The sequence below is a fragment of the Blennius ocellaris genome (assembly GCF_963422515.1).
Source record: "Blennius ocellaris genome assembly, chromosome: 4".
Classification (NCBI taxonomy): Eukaryota; Metazoa; Chordata; class Actinopteri; order Blenniiformes; family Blenniidae; genus Blennius; species Blennius ocellaris.
In genome coordinates, this window is record NC_137653.1 from 31399915 (window position 1) to 31424089 (window position 24175).

The 24175-nt window shown below is 46.3% G+C and overlaps 1 protein-coding gene across 1 annotated transcript in view; it reads right to left on the minus strand.

The window, feature by feature from the left end:
• Positions 1 to 2388: 2388 nt before the first annotated feature.
• Positions 2389 to 24175, minus strand: part of grip2b (glutamate receptor interacting protein 2b) — a gene marked incomplete at both ends in the record, with an annotated part of 385376 nt that continues 363589 nt past the window's right edge. The window contains 8 exons of the mRNA XM_080495600.1: positions 2389 to 2547; positions 3227 to 3373; positions 4938 to 5143; positions 6342 to 6519; positions 7414 to 7528; positions 15293 to 15449; positions 16078 to 16272; positions 17735 to 17874. Coding sequence (XP_080351726.1) covers positions 2389 to 2547; positions 3227 to 3373; positions 4938 to 5143; positions 6342 to 6519; positions 7414 to 7528; positions 15293 to 15449; positions 16078 to 16272; positions 17735 to 17874 — 1297 coding nt within the window. The remainder of the gene's footprint in view (positions 2548 to 3226; positions 3374 to 4937; positions 5144 to 6341; positions 6520 to 7413; positions 7529 to 15292; positions 15450 to 16077; positions 16273 to 17734; positions 17875 to 24175) is intronic.

Sequence of the window (24175 nt, forward strand, 5' to 3'; positions counted from 1 at the left end):
ACAGATAAATAAATAAATATTATCAGGTTCTCAGTGGTAGTACAATTCGGGGGGGGCCTGAAAAAAATTCTGTCCTCTCGGGGGGGCATGACAGAAAATAATTGAGAACCACTGGTATAGGGCATTAAAATCGTCCAATTAAGTACTCTGCAATAAATTGATCAAAACTATCTGTCTTTTCATCAAGAGGAGCTATTAAAGTCAAATGCAGTCTGAGGCCCCATTTACACAACATCCAAGTGATTTGCATCATTCATTTCAGAAGAGTTTCGCGTTTCCGCGGCAACTCTATGAAAAAGATGGTGATATACCATATCAATGACTGTAGTTGGATAGCTTGATAGGAGGCTACAAGTTAGAGCTGTTATTTGGTTTTGCAATGAAACCACACACACACACACACACACACACACACACACACACACACACACACACACACACACACACACACACACACACACACACACACACACACACACACACACACACACACAGAGCTCCATTATCCCGTGCTACTGTAAGAGAGAGTAAAGGCCCACCTGTTTTCACTTTGTTTGTCGTCTTTAAGCTGTAAAAGGTCGATTTTATTTCTGTGCAAAACCAAAAATCAGTTGGAATTAATGCAAACTGTTTGAGGATACTGTGTGTCACATTGCTGGAATCTTTGTAGCTGACGGGACATTCTTGAATCTGGTTTTTCTTGAGTCCGTTTTTACCGGCGGGTCTGCTCTCATTCCTGCTGAGTTGTTAAAGGAACTCTGTGCTCAAGTAAAAATATGAACCATCACAAAAATACTGTCTAAGTTTTTATAGACGCCTACAGCTTCAGTTTTCAAAGGAAACCTTTATTTTCTACCATTGTTTTGTCATTACTGTTACAGCAGCCATGAAACGTATCGAGGTGGCTCTGAACCTCCAACAATCCTTCCATAATTTCAATTTCAAGATTGATCAGGCGGCTCGCGGGGTGTTGGCGCCAATCTCGCTTGATATTGGCCTAAAAGTTGCTCATACTCTGGATCGTTTGCTCTTCCAGTCAATTCAGATACACCGATATGTGTTTGTGGTGAGAAATCCAAGTGTCCACACAGGAAGAGAGAGAAAATGCTGAATTTCCAGAGAAAGTCCCCTCAAGCACATAACTGACAATAAACCGCTGACCACTGCACCGATATGCAGCCTCAGGAAAACTATGTGGAATATGCAAATGTGACACACAGCACCTCTAGATCTGGACGTCACTGAACAGCATTCTGCTCTTTGATTTTGTGGAATAGCAGTGAACTCTGAGTGAAATGCAGTCATGACTCATCGCTGTCTCACCATTTGGCACAAAAACAAAACAGAACGTTTTTTCTTGAAATGTTGCAGGTAGATGTTGGTGACAGTTTTTCCCCGCAGCGCCTCCTCCTTCACAGCGGCTCCTTTGTGGAGCACGGATCTGTTGTCAACTTCCATCTGATCAAAATCTATTGCTGCTCCTTTCTTCATCGGGATCACTGGTGTAACACAATTGATTTGACAGTAGCGATGGCACACATTGAGATGGGAATGTTAAAATGCTATCAAATATAGAAATCTGCGTCGTTTGACTGGGAAATGACCTTTCGGAGAAGACGCTTGTATTGATTGCTGAGAAGCAGCGAACCTTTAGCAGCAATGTAGAGTTTTTACAGAGGCTACATCTGTTTGACTCAGTGCCTTCATGAATTGCTCATTATGTGTTCATTAAACCAGTGAAATGTAATCTGTGCATGGCCTGAATGGGTCCAGAGTTTACAAGCCAACTATTGGGTTAACAGGTAATTTGAGCAGAACTGAACCTGTCGTCAATCAAAATGACCTTGTTTGAGGGTGAAACTACCAAACGCATTAATGTTGATGGAGATTAAGTTCACTATTTGGCCCTCTGACAGTGAGGAGGAAATTTAGTCAACTCTTGTCGTGAGGAAAATCTCTGTTCCTACAAGTCGTTAAATGACCTTCCTCAGATTGCAGGTGTGTGCGTGTTATGAGGGTAAATAACTAATGGCTCTGTAAAGTGCCAAAAAAGTCCTTGGTCACATTGAAATCACACTGTGTGGACATCCAGCCATACGTATGGGTACGTCTGCCTGGATGTATTTCTGAGGTAGGCCTGAGGTATTTCTTTTTCCCTCTCGTCCTGCTTCTGTGATGGGAACACACTCTAACGCAGTTCAGACCCAACATGAACGGGATGGGATGTTTGTATGTGCATGCAAATGTTTGAACTTGTCTTCCAGTTAAAGTCTTTAGTGGAGATATCGCGAGTGAAGTGTGTGTGTGTGTGTGTGTGTGTGTGTGTGTGTGTGTGTGTGTGTGTGTGTGTGTGTGTGTGACGAGTTGGACCTTTCCTGCCGGAGTGTGTTACAGGTCTAGTGCCTGGTCTAAAGTGTTGTTATTGTCCTCGGGGTCGTCGTTGGCCAGCGGGTTGCGGCTGATGACCAGCTCCAGTCGGTCGCCGGCCTCCGTGATGAGAGGCACAGCCAGGCAGCAGTCAAAGTCCCTCGTCCGGACGTGGTTCACCTGAGAAACGTAAAGGACACAGCAAACACATCCAGGCCTTTGTTACAGACTGAAGGATACATCTGAATGCTAGTGTGTTTACTGGTTAGTCTCTAACAGCCTTTTTCGTTAGCACTGACTGGTCTGTTCTTTCATTTTCCAACAAGACTCCCTCCATGTAAACGTAACTAACAGGTCAAAGGTCTCTCTTGCTACTGGTCCTGCACACCACGGCCAGAATAATGAGTTCTTCTGCACATGCTCAGCAGAGACATTCAGAACATGTTTGCTCTGCTGTGTCATGACTCCCAGTCCATATTCTCCAGGGGCTTTACTTTTATTTTGACCGTCACCGTAATAACGATCTAACTTGGTGGTCTGTCCGCTAGAATGTCTGTGTTCTCCAATTGTTAATGTTTAGAACCTGTTGTTTTCTAGTGTGTGTGTGTGTGTGTGTAAGATTTTATTACTAAAACAAACAGCAGCACCACCTCATGGCATATCCACTTCCTTTTTTTCAGCTTTTCTGCCATTTCTGAGTAGAAGGACGTCATTTTCAAAACGTTATGAAACTTTTCTGAAATGATGAGTTTTCCCTTGAAATGTTGTCATGTAAACGGGGACCTTTAGCCCTCACTCATTCAGGAAGCTCCGTTTTCTCCCTGGTGGTAGAAACACTCCTTCCTGACTGGAGGTTTACCTGCAGGATCCGGTCGTAGGGTCTCAGTCCCGATCGGTCAGCCGGTCCATCCGGTCGGATCATATTGACGTACACGCCCTTCTCAAGAAAGCCGTCCGACACGCTGAAGCCAAAGTCGTCGCTCTCGGGATCTTTTATCACCGTCACCTGTGAAAGAACAACACCGGTGTGTGTCCAACTTATGCAATTAACTTCATGAGTATGTTTGTTCTAAATCGTTAATGGATACAAAGTCTGAAAATGTTTTTAGTCCCATTGTTGCACCTCAAACGCCCTCAAAACAAAGTGAAGAATCTATCTGAGCAGGCCTCGTGCAGAATCTTTCTGCAGTATGTACACATGCCACATGCTTTACTGAAGCACGACGAATAAACGCGAGAACCGCTCCTCCAATATGACCAGTGAGTAACACAATACGGTGACACGCCAGAGGCCTGTATAACGCCTAATGTGGGCCAGATGTTGAGCGAAGAGCTGTGGGTTAGACCTGTGATATATGAATATTGTATGATCGTTTAATGAGACGGCCGGTATAAAAACCTCCTGGCCTGACTCCAATGGGTCCATCAGTGAAACAGCCGAGGATTTAGTTCACATTAATGCATTTTGCTCCCCACGGGAAACAAATGGATTTTCATTCTGGCTGCGTGCAGGTCTGCCTCGACCTATGACTGAAACTCCGGGGTAGGGGGAAGGGGGGTGAAGACATGTAGATGCCAGTATACCAGTCGTACAAGGGGGCTGGACCATGATGCTGTATTATATAATACACTACACTGTAAAGAAATGACGTAGTCCTCTGTCCCAGAGATTTTACAGTCAGAAAATGGTCATGAAAAGACATAATATGGAAAGACCTGGGGACTTTTTAATGGTTATTTTTACGAGACATGGGGTGTAACTGTGTCACTCATCTGTCGAAATACAAACTGATTTACACACATTGTTGAAATGCAGGCTAAAGAAAAAAACGGAGTGATCAGTTGGTGAGATTTCGAGCTTCAGAGCCCGGCGCTCAGTATGACGACAGCAGATTTTGGCTTCACAGTAAAGAATTAAAGTTTCTAACTCCTCCTTGATTTTCCTCCATTTCAATACTGAATCACAGGCGCTGCATTCAGAATCTGCTGTGTCTGTGTGAGCTGGACTGGCTCCGCCCACACATGCCCATCTTGGAGGAGGAGGAAGTACTTCCTCTCGTGGTGCCATGTGCCAGAGCAGGGCTGCTTATTGTGGGAGGAGTCAAAGGGGAGGAGCCTACCTTGATTGGGATTGGCTAAACCCCTGATGACACTATATAGGGTCTGATTTCTGATTGGCTGCTTGGAGCAACACACTTTTTAAAACCTGAAACAAGCCAGGGAGAGAGAGGACACACTTTCTTCACTTCTGGGGCGTCATTCCAGGTATGGGGACGATTAGTACTGTTGGAAAACCTTTAGGAAGTGGATTTTGCATCATATGACCCATTTCAAAAAAGTGGTATCTTTTCAATATGTCACACAACCATCAAAAACTACAAAAGAAATTGGGATTAATAGAGAATATGGAAAATATTGTACTACTACAGAACATGCAAAATTATTATTCATCCCAAAGAGCAAAACATACACTCAGCACATAATACATATCTGTGTTTTATCCTTAATTGTAACACCTGGAGGGATTTTACATAAACCTCATCAACGACAGGAAGACGTCCTGAACTCACCTTGTGTAGCTCCAGAGGCGTCGGAGACAGAATCCCCTGCATCTCCTCCTTGATCCGGCGGGACTCCCACGTCCTCTCCGACACTCGTAGCGAGGCCTTGGGTTTGGGCTCATGGTGCAGGAGGAGGGACTGGCTGTCCGGGTGGAGGTGGGCACCCTGGTGCAGGTGATCCTCAGTGAAATGGGCCTCTTCGTGCAGGTGTGCCTCTGAGCAGAACGGAGGAAAGACGGTGGGTTTTCTATGTGTGGAGCTGACCGTGTCGGGAGGGGAGGGGTCTTTCCCAAGCAGGATTTTTATTTTCCTTCTAATTTTCAACTAGACATGATAAACATAAATTGTTGGAAGGTGAAACTATTAACCATTTTATTCAAACACATTTGAGGATCAGTCATCAAGTCTCAAGAATTGAACTAGCATACGAAGAGTTTACACTGCAACAGTGATCATCACTGAGGAGCAACTTTTTGAAAACGTCTCTCAAAGTGGAACTTTTGAAAATTCTCTTACTCCCCGTGGAAACAGGCCAAAACTGAACACTTAGAAAAGACTAAGGCATTAATAATGTTACATATTTTACTGTAGGTTATATTTATAATGTGTACTGGAATGTTGTGTTCCTGCTTGTTGCATTTTTTTGTATCATGTATTGCAAAGGATTTTTTGTATTCTGTGTGAATTTATTTGAAACCAGGTGGTAAATTTAATGGTTATTACTATTGTTATAATTTTTTTACTGTAGGTTATATTTATTTTAAATATTATTATTTTGTGTTCCTGCATGGGGACTGCAGATGGAAACTAATGACTAAATCTGGTACAAAGTGTCTTTTCTTTGATATTAATGTTTTCTGTACATGGTTCCAGAAAAATAAGCAAACAAACTAAACTATATAATTTCAACTTGGTCGTCTGCCCATCCGAATGTCTGTTCTCCCAATGTTACAGCGTGCTGTTCTCGCATTTGTTTCATTACAAACAAAAAAAAGACCAGCACCCATTCCTGGCCTTCCATGAAAACAGACATTGTTTTCAATACACTGAAGTGTAAATGTGAAACTTTTCTGGGATGACAACACAAAAATGATATGTTTTCAATTGAAACGTCGCGGGAACCGGGACTCGGGATCACAACAGCAGTAAACAACAATTGCTTATGATTTGAGATTTATAAACATTGCCATGTAAATGGGACTTAACACAACATGACAATGTTTAAAACACAAATGCACATGAAAGACACATATTTGGGCCTTTAAACTAAACCTCTGACATGCAATGTTTATGAAGCGCAAGACTGTTTTTTGACACATTAACATTGCAAGACTTCTAAAATGACGCATGTTGAAAAGATGCTGCTTCTCATGATCCGTTCAATCATAACTTCTAGTTTCCTGTGCCGCTCACCTTGATGGAGCTGGGCCTCTTCGTGCAGGTGGGCCCCCTGGTGCAGCAGGTTTCCCTGGTGCAGGAGCGAGTTCCTCCTCAGCGGGCTCATCCTGCTGTGGCTCAGGATTTGCTCGGCTGGCGGTTTGTTGACGCCGTCCACACCCAGACTGATGGCGGTGCCCGTCATGATGGACGCCTGAACAAAACGCAGAACCTTTCACTGCATCGAGGTTTTCATGAGAGAGAAATGTGTCACTGACTACAACATAACTGTTAAATGCAACGGAGCTGGATTTCTGAAACACAATATGTAAAACACGAGATTTTCTGTCTCGCCTACCTTCGTCAATAAAAGTTGGGTGACCAGTGAAGTTGGCCGAGAAAGTTGCGTTTTGGTCTGCGTGTATTTATTGGTGTGTATCTTCAGGGATGATTCGTCATCATCCAGGGACCAATTGATTTGATTTTGGGACGTTAACAACAAAAGGTTTCCGAATAAATCAAAAAAACTGCAAAGAAATGTCCTATATTAAGTGGATGAGGGAGGAACCTTGTAGAGGAGATCAAAAGAGATCATGCCATGGAGATGCTCCCTTTCACACAGTGATGTAGCTAACATGAAGGTCTATGCTCTATCGAGTGTAGCTCTAGTTTTAGATTGAAAGTACCATGCTTGAAATGGTTTAAACCCTCTTCCATTGTCATTTCCACTTCGCTTTAGAAACACCTGAAGTGCTTGGCGCCGTGAACTGAAGAAGTAACTGAGTGGAATGGTTTCAATGTGCCGCTGTAGTTGTGTACATAAAGCTGGTTTTACTCTCTGCATTAAGAGCTTAAGGCGTGGTTACAGTACAGAGTGGTTCACCACTTCTTGCAGATTTTGTGGCGGCTACACAATCTGCTACTTAGCACGATGGATTTGAAGTGGATGTGTGGAGATTTGTTTCTCTGAATCCTGAAGTAAATAAAAGAAAAACAGCATTCTGGAGAGTGGAGCCTCAGAACAAGCAATACATTCGTCTTGGCATCGGCTGAAACCTGTTGATTGAAGGCCAAAGGTCACTGCTGCAGTTTAAAGGTCTGAGCTGACCTCAATCTCTCGGAGGAGCTCGGACTGTCCACAAGTCTCCAGATCCTCCAGCGCCTGACACCAGAAGCTGTCCTCTGGATCCAGCAGAATCCCGTCGGGCTGTTGGCCAATAAACCTGGAACACAAACACGTTTTTCAATATGCTTTCATCGTCTGTAATTAAAGGAGTCATCAGCTGGTATTCTCACATAACCAATCTCCCTTAAATTGTCTTAAAAAAAAATGTGTGTTTGTTTTTTTTGTTTTTGTTTAAATCTAACATAGAGCTCATACAGTTGTTTTATGGTGCACCCCCTTGTGGCCGATTCTAGTATGAACAAAGAGACCAAATAAAAAAATCTTTCAAAATCCAGATTTTTTTTTAGATTGCAACTGAGGTCCAACAAATATACAACTTTTAACAAGGAATGGTGACTCTTAACACGAACATACACAAGAAGATGCAAGATGGCGCCCCCCGTGGCAGACGTGTTTGCTCGCTCCGCTCTACGCTGACACAGAAAGGAGGCCCACCCACACCCAGACCCTCTCCCCTCCCCCGACAGTCACAAAGAGCTCTGAGGAGGATTAACCCCTGGAAGGCCCCAGGACCAGACCACATCCCGGGGAGGGTGCTCAGAGCATGTGCAGATGAGCTGGCTGATGTCCTCACCTCCATGTTCAACCTCTCCCTCAGCCAGAGCGTTGTGCCCACCTGCTTCAAAACCACAACCATCGTCCCTCCCCAAGACAAGCCCCCCCACCTGTCTGAATGACTATAGGCCAGTAGCACTCACTCCAATCATGCAAAGTGCTGGGAGAGGGTGGTGAAGGCCCACATTCAGAGCAGCCTACCAGAGACACTTGACCCTGCAATGTGCATATGGGCCAAACAGGTCCACCTCAGATGGTCCCATCACTGCTGCTCTCCACTATTCCCTCTCTCACCTGGAGAACACACACTCCTACATCAGGATACTCTCTGGAGAACACACACTCCTACATCAGGATCCTCTCTGGAGAACACACACTCCTACATCAGGATCCTCTCTGGAGAACACACACTCCTACATCAGGATCCTCTCTGGAGAACACACACTCCTACATCAGGATCCTCTCTGGAGAACACAGACTCCTACATCAGGATCCTCTCTGGAGAACACAGACTCCTACATCAGGATCCTCTCTGGAGAACACACACTCCTACATCAGGATCCTCTCTGGAGAACACAGACTCCTACATCAGGATCTTCTCTGGAGAACACAGACTCCTACATCAGGATCCTCTCTGGAGAACACAGACTCCTACATCAGGATCCTCTCTGGAGAACACAGACTCCTACATCAGGATCCTCTCTGGAGAACACAGACTCCTACATCAGGATCCTCTCTGGAGAACACACACTCCTACATCAGGATCTTCTCTGGAGAACACAGACTCCTACATCAGGATCCTCTCTGGAGAACACAGACTCCTACATCAGGATCCTCTCTGGAGAACACAGACTCCTACATCAGGATCCTCTCTGGAGAACACAGACTCCTACATCAGGATCCTCTCTGGAGAACACAGACTCCTACATCAGGATCCTCTCTGGAGAACATGGCACTCCTACATCAGGATCCTCTCTGGAGAACACAGACTCCTACATCAGGATCCTCTCTGGAGAACACACACTCCTACATAAGGATCCTCTCTGGAGAACACAGACTCCTACATCAGGATCCTCTCTGGAGAACACAGACTCCTACATCAGGATCCTCTCTGGAGAACACAGACTCCTACATCAGGATCCTCTCTGGAGAACACACACTCCTACATCAGGATCCTCTCTGGAGAACACAGACTCCTACATCAGGATCCTCTCTGGAGAACACACACTCCTACATAAGGATCCTCTCTGGAGAACACAGACTCCTACATCAGGATCCTCTCTGGAGAACACAGACTCCTACATCAGGATCCTCTCTGGAGAACACAGACTCCTACATCAGGATCCTCTCTGGAGAACACACACTCCTACATAAGGATCCTCTCTGGAGAACACAGACTCCTACATCAGGATCCTCTCTGGAGAACACAGACACCTACATCAGGATCCTCTTTGTGGACTACAGCTCAGCATTTAACACAGTCATCCCCCACAAACTACACACACTGGGACTGCAACCCTCCCTCTGTGACTGGCTCCTACACTTCCTGACTGGCTCCTAGACTTCCTGACTGGCTCCTAGACTTCCTGACTGGCTCCTAGACCTCCTGTCTGGCTCCTAGACTTCCTGACTGGCTCCTAGACCTCCTGTCTGGCTGCTAGACTTCCTGACTGGCTGCTAGACTTCCTGACTGGCTCCTAGACTTCCTGACTGGCTCCTAGACCTCCTGACTGGCCCGTAGACTTCCTGACTGGCTCCTAGACTTCCTGACTGGCTCCTAGACCTCCTGTCTGGCTCCTAGACTTCCTGACTGGCTCCTAGACTTCCTGACTGGCTCCTAGACTTCCTGACTGGCTCCTAGACCTCCTGTCTGGCTCCTAGACTTCCTGACTGGCTCCTAGACCTCCTGTCTGGCTGCTAGACTTCCTGACTGGCTGCTAGACTTCCTGACTGGCTCCTAGACTTCCTGACTGGCTCCTAGACCTCCTGACTGGCCCGTAGACTTCCTGACTGGCTCCTAGACTTCCTGACTGGCTCCTAGACTTCCTGACTGGCTCCTAGACCTCCTGTCTGGCTCCTAGACTTCCTGACTGGCTCCTAGACTTCCTGTCTGGCTGCTAGACTTCCTGACTGGCTCCTAGACTTCCTGACTGGCTCCTAGACCTCCTGACTGGCTCCTAGACTTCCTGACTGGCTCTTAGACTTCCTGACTGGCTCCTAGACTTCCTGACTGGCTGCTAGACCTCCTGACTGGCTCCTAGACTTCCTGACTGGCTGCTAGACTTCCTGACTGGCTCCTAGACTTCCTGTCTGGCTCCTAGACTTCCTGACTGGCTCCTAGACTTCCTGACTGGCTCCCAGACTTCCTGACTGGCTCCTAGACTTCCTGTCTGGCTCCTAGACTTCCTGACTGGCTCCTAGACTTCCTGTCTGGCTCCTAGACTTCCTGACTGGCTCCTAGACTTCCTGTCTGGCTCCTAGACCTCCTGTCTGGCTCCTAGACTTCCTGACTGGCTCCTAGACTTCCTGTCTGGCTGCTAGACTTCCTGACTGGCTCCTAGACTTCCTGTCTGGCTCCTAGATCTCCTGACTGGCTCCTAGACTTCCTGACTGGCTCCTAGACTTCCTGACTGGCTCCTAGACTTCCTGACTGGCTCCTAGACTTCCTGACTGGCTCCTAGATCTCCTGACTGGCTCCTAGACTTCCTGACTGGCTCCTAGACTTCCTGTCTGGCTCCTAGATCTCCTGACTGGCTCCTAGACTTCCTGACTGGCTCCTAGACTTCCTGACTGGCTCCTAGACCTCCTGTCTGGCTCCTAGATCTCCTGACTGGCTCCTAGACTTCCTGACTGGCTCCTAGACCTCCTGAATGGCTCCTAGACTTCCTGTCTGGCTCCTAGACTTCCTGACTGGCTCCTAGACTTCCTGTCTGGCTGCTAGACTTCCTGTCTGGCTCCTAGACCTCCTGAATGGCTCCTAGACTTCCTGTCTGGCTCCTAGACTTCCTGACTGGCTCCTAGACTTCCTGTCTGGCTGCTAGACTTCCTGACTGGCTCCTAGACCTCCTGTCTGGCTCCTAGATCTCCTGACTGGCTCCTAGACTTCCTGACTGGCTCCTAGACCTCCTGAATGGCTCCTAGACTTCCTGTCTGGCTCCTAGACTTCCTGACTGGCTCCTAGACTTCCTGTCTGGCTGCTAGACTTCCTGTCTGGCTCCTAGACCTCCTGTCTGGCTCCTAGACTTCCTGACTGGCTCCTAGACTTCCTGTCTGGCTGCTAGACTTCCTGACTGGCTCCTAGACTTCCTGACTGGCTCCTAGACCTCCTGACTGGCTCCTAGACTTCCTGACTGGCTGCTAGACTTCCTGACTGGCTCCTAGACTTCCTGACTGGCTCCTAGACTTCCTGACTGGCTCCTAGATCTCCTGACTGGCTCCTAGACTTCCTGACTGGCTCCTAGACTTCCTGACTGGCTCCTAGATCTCCTGACTGGCTCCTAGACTTCCTGACTGGCTCCTAGACTTCCTGTCTGGCTCCTAGATCTCCTGACTGGCTCCTAGACTTCCTGACTGGCTCCTAGACTTCCTGACTGGCTCCTAGACCTCCTGTCTGGCTCCTAGATCTCCTGACTGGCTCCTAGACTTCCTGACTGGCTCCTAGACCTCCTGAATGGCTCCTAGACTTCCTGTCTGGCTCCTAGACTTCCTGACTGGCTCCTAGACTTCCTGTCTGGCTGCTAGACTTCCTGTCTGGCTCCTAGACCTCCTGAATGGCTCCTAGACTTCCTGTCTGGCTCCTAGACTTCCTGACTGGCTCCTAGACTTCCTGTCTGGCTGCTAGACTTCCTGACTGGCTCCTAGACCTCCTGTCTGGCTCCTAGATCTCCTGACTGGCTCCTAGACTTCCTGACTGGCTCCTAGACCTCCTGAATGGCTCCTAGACTTCCTGTCTGGCTCCTAGACTTCCTGACTGGCTCCTAGACTTCCTGTCTGGCTGCTAGACTTCCTGTCTGGCTCCTAGACCTCCTGTCTGGCTCCTAGACTTCCTGACTGGCTCCTAGACTTCCTGTCTGGCTGCTAGACTTCCTGACTGGCTCCTAGACTTCCTGACTGGCTCCTAGACCTCCTGACTGGCTCCTAGACTTCCTGACTGGCTGCTAGACTTCCTGACTGGCTCCTAGACTTCCTGACTGGCTCCTAGACTTCCTGACTGGCTCCTAGATCTCCTGACTGGCTCCTAGACTTCCTGACTGGCTCCTAGACTTCCTGACTGGCTCCTAGACTTCCTGACTGGCTCCTAGATCTCCTGACTGGCTCCTAGACTTCCTGACTGGCTCCTAGACTTCCTGTCTGGCTCCTAGATCTCCTGACTGGCTCCTAGACTTCCTGACTGGCTCCTAGACTTCCTGACTGGCTCCTAGACCTCCTGTCTGGCTCCTAGATCTCCTGACTGGCTCCTAGACTTCCTGACTGGCTCCTAGACCTCCTGAATGGCTCCTAGACTTCCTGTCTGGCTCCTAGACTTCCTGACTGGCTCCTAGACTTCCTGTCTGGCTGCTAGACTTCCTGTCTGGCTCCTAGACCTCCTGAATGGCTCCTAGACTTCCTGTCTGGCTCCTAGACTTCCTGACTGGCTCCTAGACTTCCTGTCTGGCTGCTAGACTTCCTGACTGGCTCCTAGACCTCCTGTCTGGCTCCAAGATCTCCTGACTGGCTCCTAGACTTCCTGACTGGCTCCTAGACCTCCTGAATGGCTCCTAGACTTCCTGTCTGGCTCCTAGACTTCCTGACTGGCTCCTAGACTTCCTGTCTGGCTGCTAGACTTCCTGACTGGCTCCTAGACCTCCTGTCTGGCTCCTAGATCTCCTGACTGGCTCCTAGACTTCCTGACTGGCTCCTAGACCTCCTGAATGGCTCCTAGACTTCCTGTCTGGCTCCTAGACTTCCTGACTGGCTCCTAGACCTCCTGAATGGCTCCTAGACTTCCTGTCTGGCTCCTAGACTTCCTGACTGGCTCCTAGACTTCCTGTCTGGCTGCTAGACTTCCTGTCTGGCTCCTAGACCTGCTGAATGGCTCCTAGACTTCCTGTCTGGCTCCTAGACTTCCTGACTGGCTCCTAGACTTCCTGTCTGGCTGCTAGACTTCCTGACTGGCTCCTAGACCTCCTGTCTGGCTCCTAGATCTCCTGACTGGCTCCTAGACTTCCTGACTGGCTCCTAGACCTCCTGAATGGCTCCTAGACTTCCTGTCTGGCTCCTAGACTTCCTGACTGGCTCCTAGACTTCCTGTCTGGCTCCTAGACTTCCTGACTGGCAGGCCCCAGTCTGTCAGGATTGGAAACAGGACTTCAGCCAGCCTCCTCACCAACACTGTCCCCCTCAGGGACGTGTCCTCAGCCCCGTCCTCTACACCTTGTTCACACATGACTGTGTCGCCTCCCACAAGGACAACATCATCCTGAAGTTGGCAGATGGCACCGCTGTGATCGGAGCATCACAGGGGATGAGGAAGCGGCTTACAGGAGGGAGGTGCTGGTCTAGTGGCTTGGTGTGAGGACAACAACCTCTCCCTTAACACAGACAAGACAAAGGAGATGATAGTGGACAGGAGGAAGGAGAGGAGACCTCATCATCCACTGTCTATCCGGGAGCTTGAGATGGAGAGGGTGAGCAGGGTGTCCACATCAGCCAGGACCTCACCTGGACATTCAACACCACACAGGTGGTCAAGAGGGCCCAACAATGGCTGTACTTCCTGAGGAGGCTGAAGAAATTCAGCATGTCTCCCAGGATACTCAGGAACTTGTACAGCTGTGTGGTTGAGACGCCTTAACCAGCTGCATCACAGCCTGGTACGACAACACTACTGTGGCGGAGCGCAGTGGCCTGCAGAGAGGATCACCAGAACACCACTGCCTCTCTGCAGAGCATCTACCAGCACAGGTCCCCCCCCCCCCCCATCCACAACACAGACTGTTCACCTTCTGCCAACAGGCCGGAGGTTCAGAAGCTTGAAAAGCAAAACTAATGGACTGAAAAGCTCTTTCTTCCCCGTTGCCATCAGACTCTGAACAGCTTCTGACATGTTGACATTTGCACATCTCACTTTCACACTAATATTTTTGCACTGCTCTGTTACTTTATTTTATTTTTTATATTTTATTCTCTTGTGTATATACTTATTTATATAGGTCGGCTTCAGGGTGGACGGCAAAATAAGAATTTCATTCACGGTGAAACCTGGCTTTTACTGGTGATATGACAAATAAAACACCTTGAACCTTGAACCTAGTTCAAACTCTTGATTACAGCTTGTATATGTTGTTTGAATCAATAATTCCCCAGCTTTCTCTTAAGGGACCCATCATTGTAAAGTTGAATGCCGTCATCCCCCATCCAGCACGACGTCACGGTCTCACTGTCTCCAGACCCAATCTTTCTTTAAAACTTTTTGTATTTTGCTCTTAGCCCCGAGGCACAGCCACCACCTTTGAGTATCCTGCTGATCCCATGTAGCCGTTCAACAAACCCATACCCTCGCCATCTTGTACAACTGTTTGATTGATGTAAAATGTACTTTGCAGTTTTGCGACATAAATGAATTAAATGCTAGCTCACCTGTTTTCACCCCCCACATGAATCTTTGGCACCTCCCCACTGGGATTGGGGTACTATACTATAACGTATAACGTAAACGTTAAACGTTTATAAAGCTAATTAAATAATAAAGATACAATACAAGAAACATTAAAGATTGTTTGATGTCTCCACATTACACTAAATACAATGTTTTTTTATCACTATTGTGGGGAAAAAAAATCCACTTCATTTAAAATACAACTTTGGTGCAGGATAAAATGAACCCACAGGTGTTTGACAAGAAGATAAAGCAAAATGAGTCGACTTAAGAACTAAAACAACTAAATCAGTGGCAAGACAAGAAGTGATTACTGACACTGAATCCAATAAAACTGCCTTGAAATACTATAAAGGTTAATAAAGAGAAGTCAAATTCAATTCCAGAAGCTCTGCACTGTTAGGTTAGACACATGATTAAATAACAAATACAATAAAAAATGTGCATTAGTGTAAATTTATGATTTTTTTCCCAGTAATTGCAGTTTAGAATTGAGCCTCAGAGACAGAAAATGTAATATTTTTTAATTAATCTTTACAATTACCGCAATTAGAATCAAAGCCTGAATCTGTGCTTTTGGATTGCACATTAACGTCAGTCGGTTCCTACCCCGGTGTTTTGTCCCAGTCATCCTCGCTAAAGCCTCCGTCGCTGAACGGGTAGTTCTTCCTGTGTCCAGGCGGAGGCGTCGTGCTGCGCTGCTGCTTGGCGCTGCGCCATTCATGCGGGTGGAGTGCGATCCCGGCGGCCTGTTGGCTGTACGTCCCTGCGGGAGGAGAGACGAAACCACGTAAAGCTGAGGGACAAAACATATGCTAAAACTAGAACCACACTCGGTACTGCGCAGACCTTTGACAACGCCAGAATTTGTTTGCAGAACCGAGTTAGCATCACGAGCATGTTAGCCATTAGATCATATCATGTCACAAAATGTAGCAACTATTTATTGACTGTATTCATTTTTCTTTTCGGATTTTTTTGGGGGCATTTATAGAATCGAATAGAATCAAATCTATCTAGTTCTACGTAACTTCTTTATATCGTAAGGATAATGTGGGACAATGATGTGTCTTCTCGTTTTTGTATATTTGGCAATTTATAGAATTGAAATGATCTTACTGACTTTAGTGCAAAACCATGACCGGAACTCTCACTGCAGTTACAAACCACGAGCACAGAGATCCTGCATAAAGACTCCTTCATGTTTTGCAGGAGATTTCATACAAATGAGACAACAAGAACGTTGTTCGTGCTTCAGATCCCTTTTCAACTGGAAACACGGTTTCTTCTGTGTAGAGAGCTCCTCCTTCCATTATCTAACCTCTCCTCCCATTTTCATGCTCAGTCGTTGATTTGAATGAATAAAAGCGGTGGCGTGTATCAGTCCTGCTCACCCTGGCTGCCGTAGCCTGCGTCCAGCCCCGAGCCGTCCCATGAGTCCATGGCCGAGTCCACACTGGGAATGGTGGTGGAGTAAAGCTCTGACAGCTTGTTGGTCTGCTGGCTGTCCGTCAGATCGTCCTCTTCCTCACTGAGGTCGTTTTCTGTCATGTCCTCGGCCTCCATGGCTGCTTTCCTTTCCTCCATGTCTGAGAGAGAATTAAAAAAACCTATAAATTAATCCGACAGGGTCACTTCCCAACATCTCAGATCTTTCAAAGTCACGTCCTCATTGCATCTGACGGTATAGACTTTAAGGCTGTGTCTCATTTCTCCCCCTTAGCCCTTCATCTTACCCCTACCCCTCTGAAATGCGCATTCACGAGAGTCTGAGGGGTGTCCCATTTCACTACTGTGCAGCGGCGGAGGGGTGAGGGGAAGGGCTATTCACCCCTCTAAACTGAGCTTTTACAGATGAGCACTTTAAACAGAGGGGGAGCAGGACATGGCGCCGAAGGACTCCCATTTCACATATATACTTCTAAAGTTATATAAACCTGTTGTGTTTTAGACTAGTAAGAAAAAACTAATCCATGTCTTCGTCTATTTCTTCACCTTGATGTGGAAACAAAGCAGCCAAGCTGCTGCAACACATTGAATTTGGGACGGCAGGACGACGCTCCTGCTGAAAAATCAACAAACATCCGTGGCTCAGCTCTGCTGATATAACAACGCCGTATTATTACGTCAAAACTGTGAGATGGCGGGAGAGGGGCGGGGGCCAGCAGAGGGAGAGGGGTGTCCCAAATCTAAGGGCTGAAACATTTATCCCTTTGCTTTTGCCCTCGTTTTGGAGGGGAAGGCGGAAGCGGAGGTGGAGTGCTAAGGGGCAGGTGGAGGGGTACAAAAGAGAATTGGGATTGGGCCTAATTCATGTTTAATAGGAGCAAAAAGCACACGTAATATGGTCCACTTCTTAAAAATGTGATCTTTTTTTTTTTTTAAACTGCTTGACACACAGTTTGTATCATAAAATGTTCATTAAATTCTTTCTTATTTCTCATTAAATATCAGACAATCCAATCAGATAAGAGAAGGAAATACTGGGCAAATTCCCAGCAGCCTTTCATAATTTACACATTTTGTTGATATTTTAGTTTTTAACCCGAACCATTTCATCTTGATCTGTGAGCTTCTGACTTCTCTTCTGTGGCCACCAGGCACAAAATAATCCATGTTTTAACTCCCTAACCACCCAGGTTTTACACATCAATGATGATTCATTACACTTAATTCTTCATGTTGATTTTGCAAAGGACAGAAACATGATGGAACAAAGTTCAGCAAGTTGTGCAATATTTATTAGCACATGTTGATATAGTAACAATAAATTTGCATTATATTGTGCAAATAAGAAATAATAAAATCTAGGTATAAGGTATAATTTCTTTATGTACATCATAGAGTCAAAATACAGCTGCTCATTATAGACATATTCTGGACACTGAAATACTAGTGTATTTATGTCTACAAAGTAACTTCAAAGAAACCTTTGTGCTTTTACATGTTTAAGTTGATCGACAAGGAGATCAAAAGCGAGAACTGCTCCAATGGCCAGCTCTCCCTTTCTATCAGGCACACCACCAGTGAATTAAAACTCAGGACACTCACTGTCGAGCTGCTTTTTGATCTTGAGTGTGACCGTCTCTCCGGCCATCTGCAAAAGATGGATTGCTTCACTCAGCGGCTTGCCTTTGAGGCTCACGCTGTTTATCGCCAGGATCCGGTCGCCCACATGTATCGCCCCAGTCCTGAACAAAGAACAAGAAACACACATTAATAAGACTGGATTATAACATTGACAGAGAAAAGAAAAGGAATAATGTTCGCTGTTATCAATAAGACACATAATACTGAGCAACTGCATTAATCAGTAAATTTGTGTACAAATAATATTGCAATTTGTCCATCAGCTTGTAAAAGTTCACTACTTTTTGTTTTTAAACGCTTTAATACCAAAACCGGATTCTATTCAATCAAGATTGACTTTTTGGAATGGCTGTGGCTTGGTTGATAGAGTGGTCGTGTCTTGATAGGGTTGCCTTAGGGTTACAGGTTTGATTCCCAATCTCCCACTCGTACGATGGCCCAGAAGTGCAAAACACTCCAAAATTTAGAAAATTATCAAATCCAAAGACACACTACAAAATCAAAGAAAATTCGCTAAAATAGAGAAAACACTATCAAATAAAAAAAAAACCCAGCTTTGGCATTTCATTTTAAACATAGTTCATTATTTGAGGCTTTAATGACGCACGGTGCTTGGGGTTGAACTCTCGTGGTCAATAAAATGAAGTGCAATGGAGACGTGCTGTTGACTCGTCCATAGATTGTTTTGGACTTGATTTAACAGCCACTACACTGAATGAGTGTATGGCTTTGTGTGGATGTAATAGTAATGAGTCATTGGCAACTCCCCCACTCGGTGACGACCAGCAGGCACCTGACGTTTCCATTGTGTTTTCTGAATTGTGTAGTGTTTTCTCTATTTGGTAGTAGTTTCTTGATCTTGTAGTTGGGTTTTTTTCCCTTCAATTTTTGGAGTGTTTTTTTTTTAATCTGGTAGTGTTTTCTATATTTTGTAGTGTTTTCTCTAATTTGTGTTTTTTGGGGGGTGGGGGGGGTAGTGTTTTTTGAAGTTTGTAGTGTTTTGCACTTCCAGGCCACCGTACACTTTCCTCCATATCAAAGTGTCCGTGAGCAAGACGTTGAACCTCAGACTGCTCCCACTGGATGGGTTGAGCGCCTTGAAAGGCAGCTGCTGTGTGTGAATGGGTTAATGTGGTTTGGGGGCTGCTCTCAAGCTCAAGCGGTGGAAATCAGTTAAATATGTTTCCCGAGGTCAAATGCAGGATAACAGTTTTATCTGTTTTATACAATGCGCGTATCCTTGGTTTGCTTTGACAAACCGTTTCAAAGTGTTGTGACTCGCCAAAATGGAATCACTGGAGAAGCTAAAAGAACGAGCGTGTGGACGTCACACAGATGTGGTGGCGTTGGCATCGTCTGGATCCCTGCATTCTCATCTGTGTGGAACCCATGGGCCTGTTCTTTTTAGAGAACACTTTTAGCCAACAGGTCTGAGGCCGAGTGCTTTATCAGAGGAGGAAATAGAACAATTACGTCACAAATTCCAAGAAATGGGCCAGCGTTTGTGTGTGTCGTTGTTGACCTGGCTGTGTCTGACCGCCACTGTGTCTTTTTTAACATTACTAGTTTAGTCAACGTGAGGCCCAGTGAGAACGGTGAGGAAACGCTACCTTACTTCTGAAGTGGCTGCTAATCTTATGCTAATTTTAAACCGCACTCCTGCTAACATTTTACCTGCATCTTGTGGATTTATTTTGAATAATTTTAACAGTAAACTTACAACAACACTAAACTCTGTGGCTCCACTAAAAAAAGAAAAAATCATTAAAAACAAAACTCTACCTCCGTGGAGAAACGATGAAACTAAAATATTGAAGAGGCAATGCAGGAGTGCGGAAAGAAAATGGAGGAAAACTAAATTAACTGTTCATCATCAAATCTTTTGTCAACAACTCAAAATCTACAACAGGTCTCTGTTCCTCAACCTGGTCTCCTACCAGGGTCCAGGTCCCCCCTTCTCAACCTGGTCTCCTACCAGGGTCCAGGTCTCTGTTCCTCAACCTGGTCTCCTACCAGGGTCCAGGTCTCTGTTCCTCAACCTGGTCTCCTACCAGGGTCCAGGTCTCTGCTTCTCAACCTGGTCTCCTACCAGGGTCCAGGTCTCTGTTCCTCAACCTGGTCTCCTACCAGGGTCCAGGTCTCTGTTCCTCAACCTGGTCTCCTACCAGGGTCCAGGTCTCTGCTTCTCAACCTGGTCTCCTACCAGGGTCCAGGTCTCTGTTCCTCAACCTGGTCTCCTACCAGGGTCCAGGTCTCTGCTTCTCAACCTGGTCTCCTACCAGGGTCCAGGTCTCTGTTCCTCAACCTGGTCTCCTACCAGGGTCCAGGTCTCTGTTCCTCAACCTGGTCTCCTACCAGGGTCCAGGTCTCTGTTCCTCAACCTGGTCTCCTACCAGGGACCAGGTCCCCCCTTCTCAACCTGGTCTCCTACCAGGGTCCAGGTCTCTGTTCCTCAACCTGGTCTCCTACCAGGGTCCAGGTCTCTGTTCCTCAACCTGGTCTCCTACCAGGGTCCAGGTCCCCCCTTCTCAACCTGGTCTCCTACCAGGGTCCAGGTCTCTGTTCCTCAACCTGGTCTCCTACCAGGGTCCAGGTCTCTGTTCCTCAACCTGGTCTCCTACCAGGGTCCAGGTCTCTGCTTCTCAACCTGGTCTCCTACCAGGGTCCAGGTCTCTGTTCCTCAACCTGGTCTCCTACCAGGGTCCAGGTCTCTGTTCCTCAACCTGGTCTCCTACCAGGGTCCAGGTCTCTGCTTCTCAACCTGGTCTCCTACCAGGGTCCAGGTCTCTGTTCCTCAACCTGGTCTCCTACCAGGGTCCAGGTCTCTGCTTCTCAACCTGGTCTCCTACCAGGGTCCAGGTCTCTGTTCCTCAACCTGGTCTCCTACCAGGGTCCAGGTCTCTGTTCCTCAACCTGGTCTCCTACCAGGGTCCAGGTCTCTGTTCCTCAACCTGGTCTCCTACCAGGGACCAGGTCCCCCCTTCTCAACCTGGTCTCCTACCAGGGTCCAGGTCTCTGTTCCTCAACCTGGTCTCCTACCAGGGTCCAGGTCTCTGTTCCTCAACCTGGTCTCCTACCAGGGTCCAGGTCTCTGCTTCTCAACCTGGTCTCCTACCAGGGTCCAGGTCTCTGCTCCTCAACCTGGTCTCTTACCAGGGTCCAGGTCCCCCCTTCTCAACCTGGTCTCCTACCAGGGTCCAGGTCTCTGCTCCTCAACCTGGTCTCCTACCAGGGTCCAGGTCTCTGCTCCTCAACCTGGTCTCCTACCAGGGTCCAGGTCCCCCCTTCTCAACCTGGTCTCCTACCAGGGACCAGGTCCCCCCTTCTCAACCTGGTCTCCTATCAGGGACCAGGTCTCTGTTCCTCAACCTGGTCTCCTACCAGGGACCAGGTCTCTGCTTCTCAACCTGGTCTCCTACCAGGGTCCAGGTCTCCAGGAGACCAAGAGAGCACAAAGTGGACCACAAGACCCAAACCAAGGTTCAGTCCGCTGGCGAGCAGAACACTGTGTGGACTCTCCTTGTTCTCTTTTCCCTTGTTCTTTTTGTGGACCTGGGAGCCAGACACCCCCCCCCCCCCTCCCCCTCCCCCACATCCCTCATGCATGTATCCGGCCGCCGCATCTGTTAACTGGCTGAGATAAGCTCGCCACATTTAGCATCCGAACCGCGAAGTTGTCCCGCCGTGATACATCCGTATAATCACTGGAGTTTGACTGCATGTCTCAACATCCAGCGTTGCAGTAATGATTGGGCCCCAGTGAGACTGCTTGCTCTGAGTGTCCCCCGCGCATGCGTGTGACAGACGTCTTGTTTATCTGGTCGCCGAACAACCACCGCGAGTCGAGCACCTCCAGTGGCTGTGTGGGTCGTCGTAAAGAACGCCTGCATTCTCCCGCCGCGCGCTGCCGCGTTCGAGATCCGTTCGAGATCATTACACCCACTCACACTGACCCTCCAAGGTCCACCGCCACCTGGTGGACACTCGTGGTCATTACACCCCCACGAGACTCTCTCACATACACACACTCTTTCTTTGTACACAGTGTTGCTGTTTAGTAGAATAGATCTCCATGTTAGATGATGTTTGTTACTTGATTGTGCTGGTTTATGAAATTATTTATGAATTATTTAGGAATTAATGCATGTTTGTAAATAAATGCCTAATAGCTGAATTGATCACTTCCTGGTAATTATTGTGTATTTATTGTTGACAATTCACTGGTTTGTAACAGTCTGTGCTGGAATCTCACACCTTCCTGTTTAAGTTGTTATATTTACACAGGAATATTAACTTAACCCTTGGATGCACAACCTACCAATACCTACACTCTTCCACAAGTGGGGTCAAAAATGACCCCAATTCAAATCAATGCGTTTTGGCAACATACCGGGTTGTTATCTTCAAAATATTTCAAATAAAGAGTTCTAATATCTTCATATTCCAGGTATTCCTCATAAAACATGTTTGTGACATGACGCCATTTGCACTTTTATTTATTTTTTCATTAATTTTAAGAAATTGCAGTTTTTGTATCATGACCCCACTGTTCCACAAGCAGTTCCTATGGAATCTTCTATGAAACTTAATTCTTAGCAACTCTAACAGTCCTACTCACACATCTGATGTCATCTCTCACATCTAATGCAACTTTGACTGTCAATACTGTCCCACTTACACATCTGATGTCAGCAGTCTCACCACCCTGGAGGTCATTTTAACCAGCAACGTACATGTAAGTATTCTCTCCATTTATGAACTTATTTTTCATTGACAGATTATGATGTGTGGTCTAATTAGTGATCAAATGTGTGACCAGATTAGCACTTTGTTGATAGCTAACAGTATTGTATTTAGGTAGGTAACACAGTATTGTGTTCGCTAACAGTAGCCAACTGTGTTGTTATATGATTTATAGTTTTCTGTACATTTTAAACATTGTCCTTTCTAATCTTTTTATTTATTTATCTAAAGCAACATGGCTGCTAGGAGGCCAGCGAGGATCCCTGTGGACCTTGTCATACAACTGGTCCAGGACAGATGGGTTATGTAGAGGACTCCTAAAAAACATACAGACTGGTACATCCCAGTTCTTCTCACTTCCATCAGCACCTCTTCTATTCTATTATCAGACATGAACAGTTTCCTTGCATCTATTGGGGAGACAGTACTAAACCCAGGTGCAGGCCCTGGCTGACAACTTGGAATATTGTGCCGTGGTGTTTTAGCCTGGCTGGGAGGTCACTCTGCCCAGTAAGAGCCTTAGCGCCTCATTCTGTTGGACACAATATCCATTTCCTCTTCGGAGGACTCATCAGAGGACTCCTCTGTGTCTGACTGGCCTTGTTCAGTGGGGGACAACAGTCTGGGTCCTCTACATCTGACATGTCACATTCTGAGTCAATGTCTCTGATTGGCCCTTCATCCAATCTGTCCTGGATCATTTGTATGGCAAAGTCCACAGGGATCCTAGCTGGTCTCCTAGCAGCCATGTTACTTTAGATATATTAAAAAAAAAACAAACAAACATTAGAAAGGACAATGAATGCGCCGAAAACTATAAATTATATAGATGCAGCTAACAATACAGTTGGCTACTGTTAGCGAACACAATACTGTGTTACCTACCTAAATACAATACTGTTAGCTAACAACAAAGTAGGCTAATCTGATCACTAATTTGATCACACATCATAATCTGTCTATGGAAGTTCATAAATGGAGAGAATACTTACATGATTGTTGCTGGGTAAAATGACCTCCAGGGTGGTGAGACTGCTGATATCACATGTGTAAGTGGGACAGTATTGACAGTCAAAGTGGCATTAGATGTGTGAGATGACATCAGATGTGTATGTGGGACTGTTAGCTAATGCTAAGAATTAAGTTTCATAGAAGATTCCATAGGAACTGCTTGTGGTCATTTTTGACCCCACTTGTGCAAGAGTGGGGTAGTGATGCAAAAACTGCAATTTCTTAAAAGTTATGAAAAAAGAAATAAAAATGCAAATTGCCTCATGTCACAAACATGCTTTTTGAGGAATACCTGGAATATGAAGATATTGCAACTTTTCATTTTAAAGATATTGAAGAATAACAACCCCTGGGGTCATTTTTGACCCCACCTGTGCATCTAAGGGTTAAATAACCTTTTACAAACAAGACTGATATTTGGTATTTGCTATTTCCAGTTCAGCTGGTGGTGCCCCAATTCCATTATTATCTGATAAATAATCAATCAATTCAAAAGAATAATTTTTCATTAATAAATAATTTTTGATCATTTCACTTTTGAGTAATTACTCAATTACTCTAGGAATTGTTAATGAGTGAATGACATTTGACTTCCATTAATAATTAAAAATGTTCATAAATTACTACCAGTGATTTATTATATATACA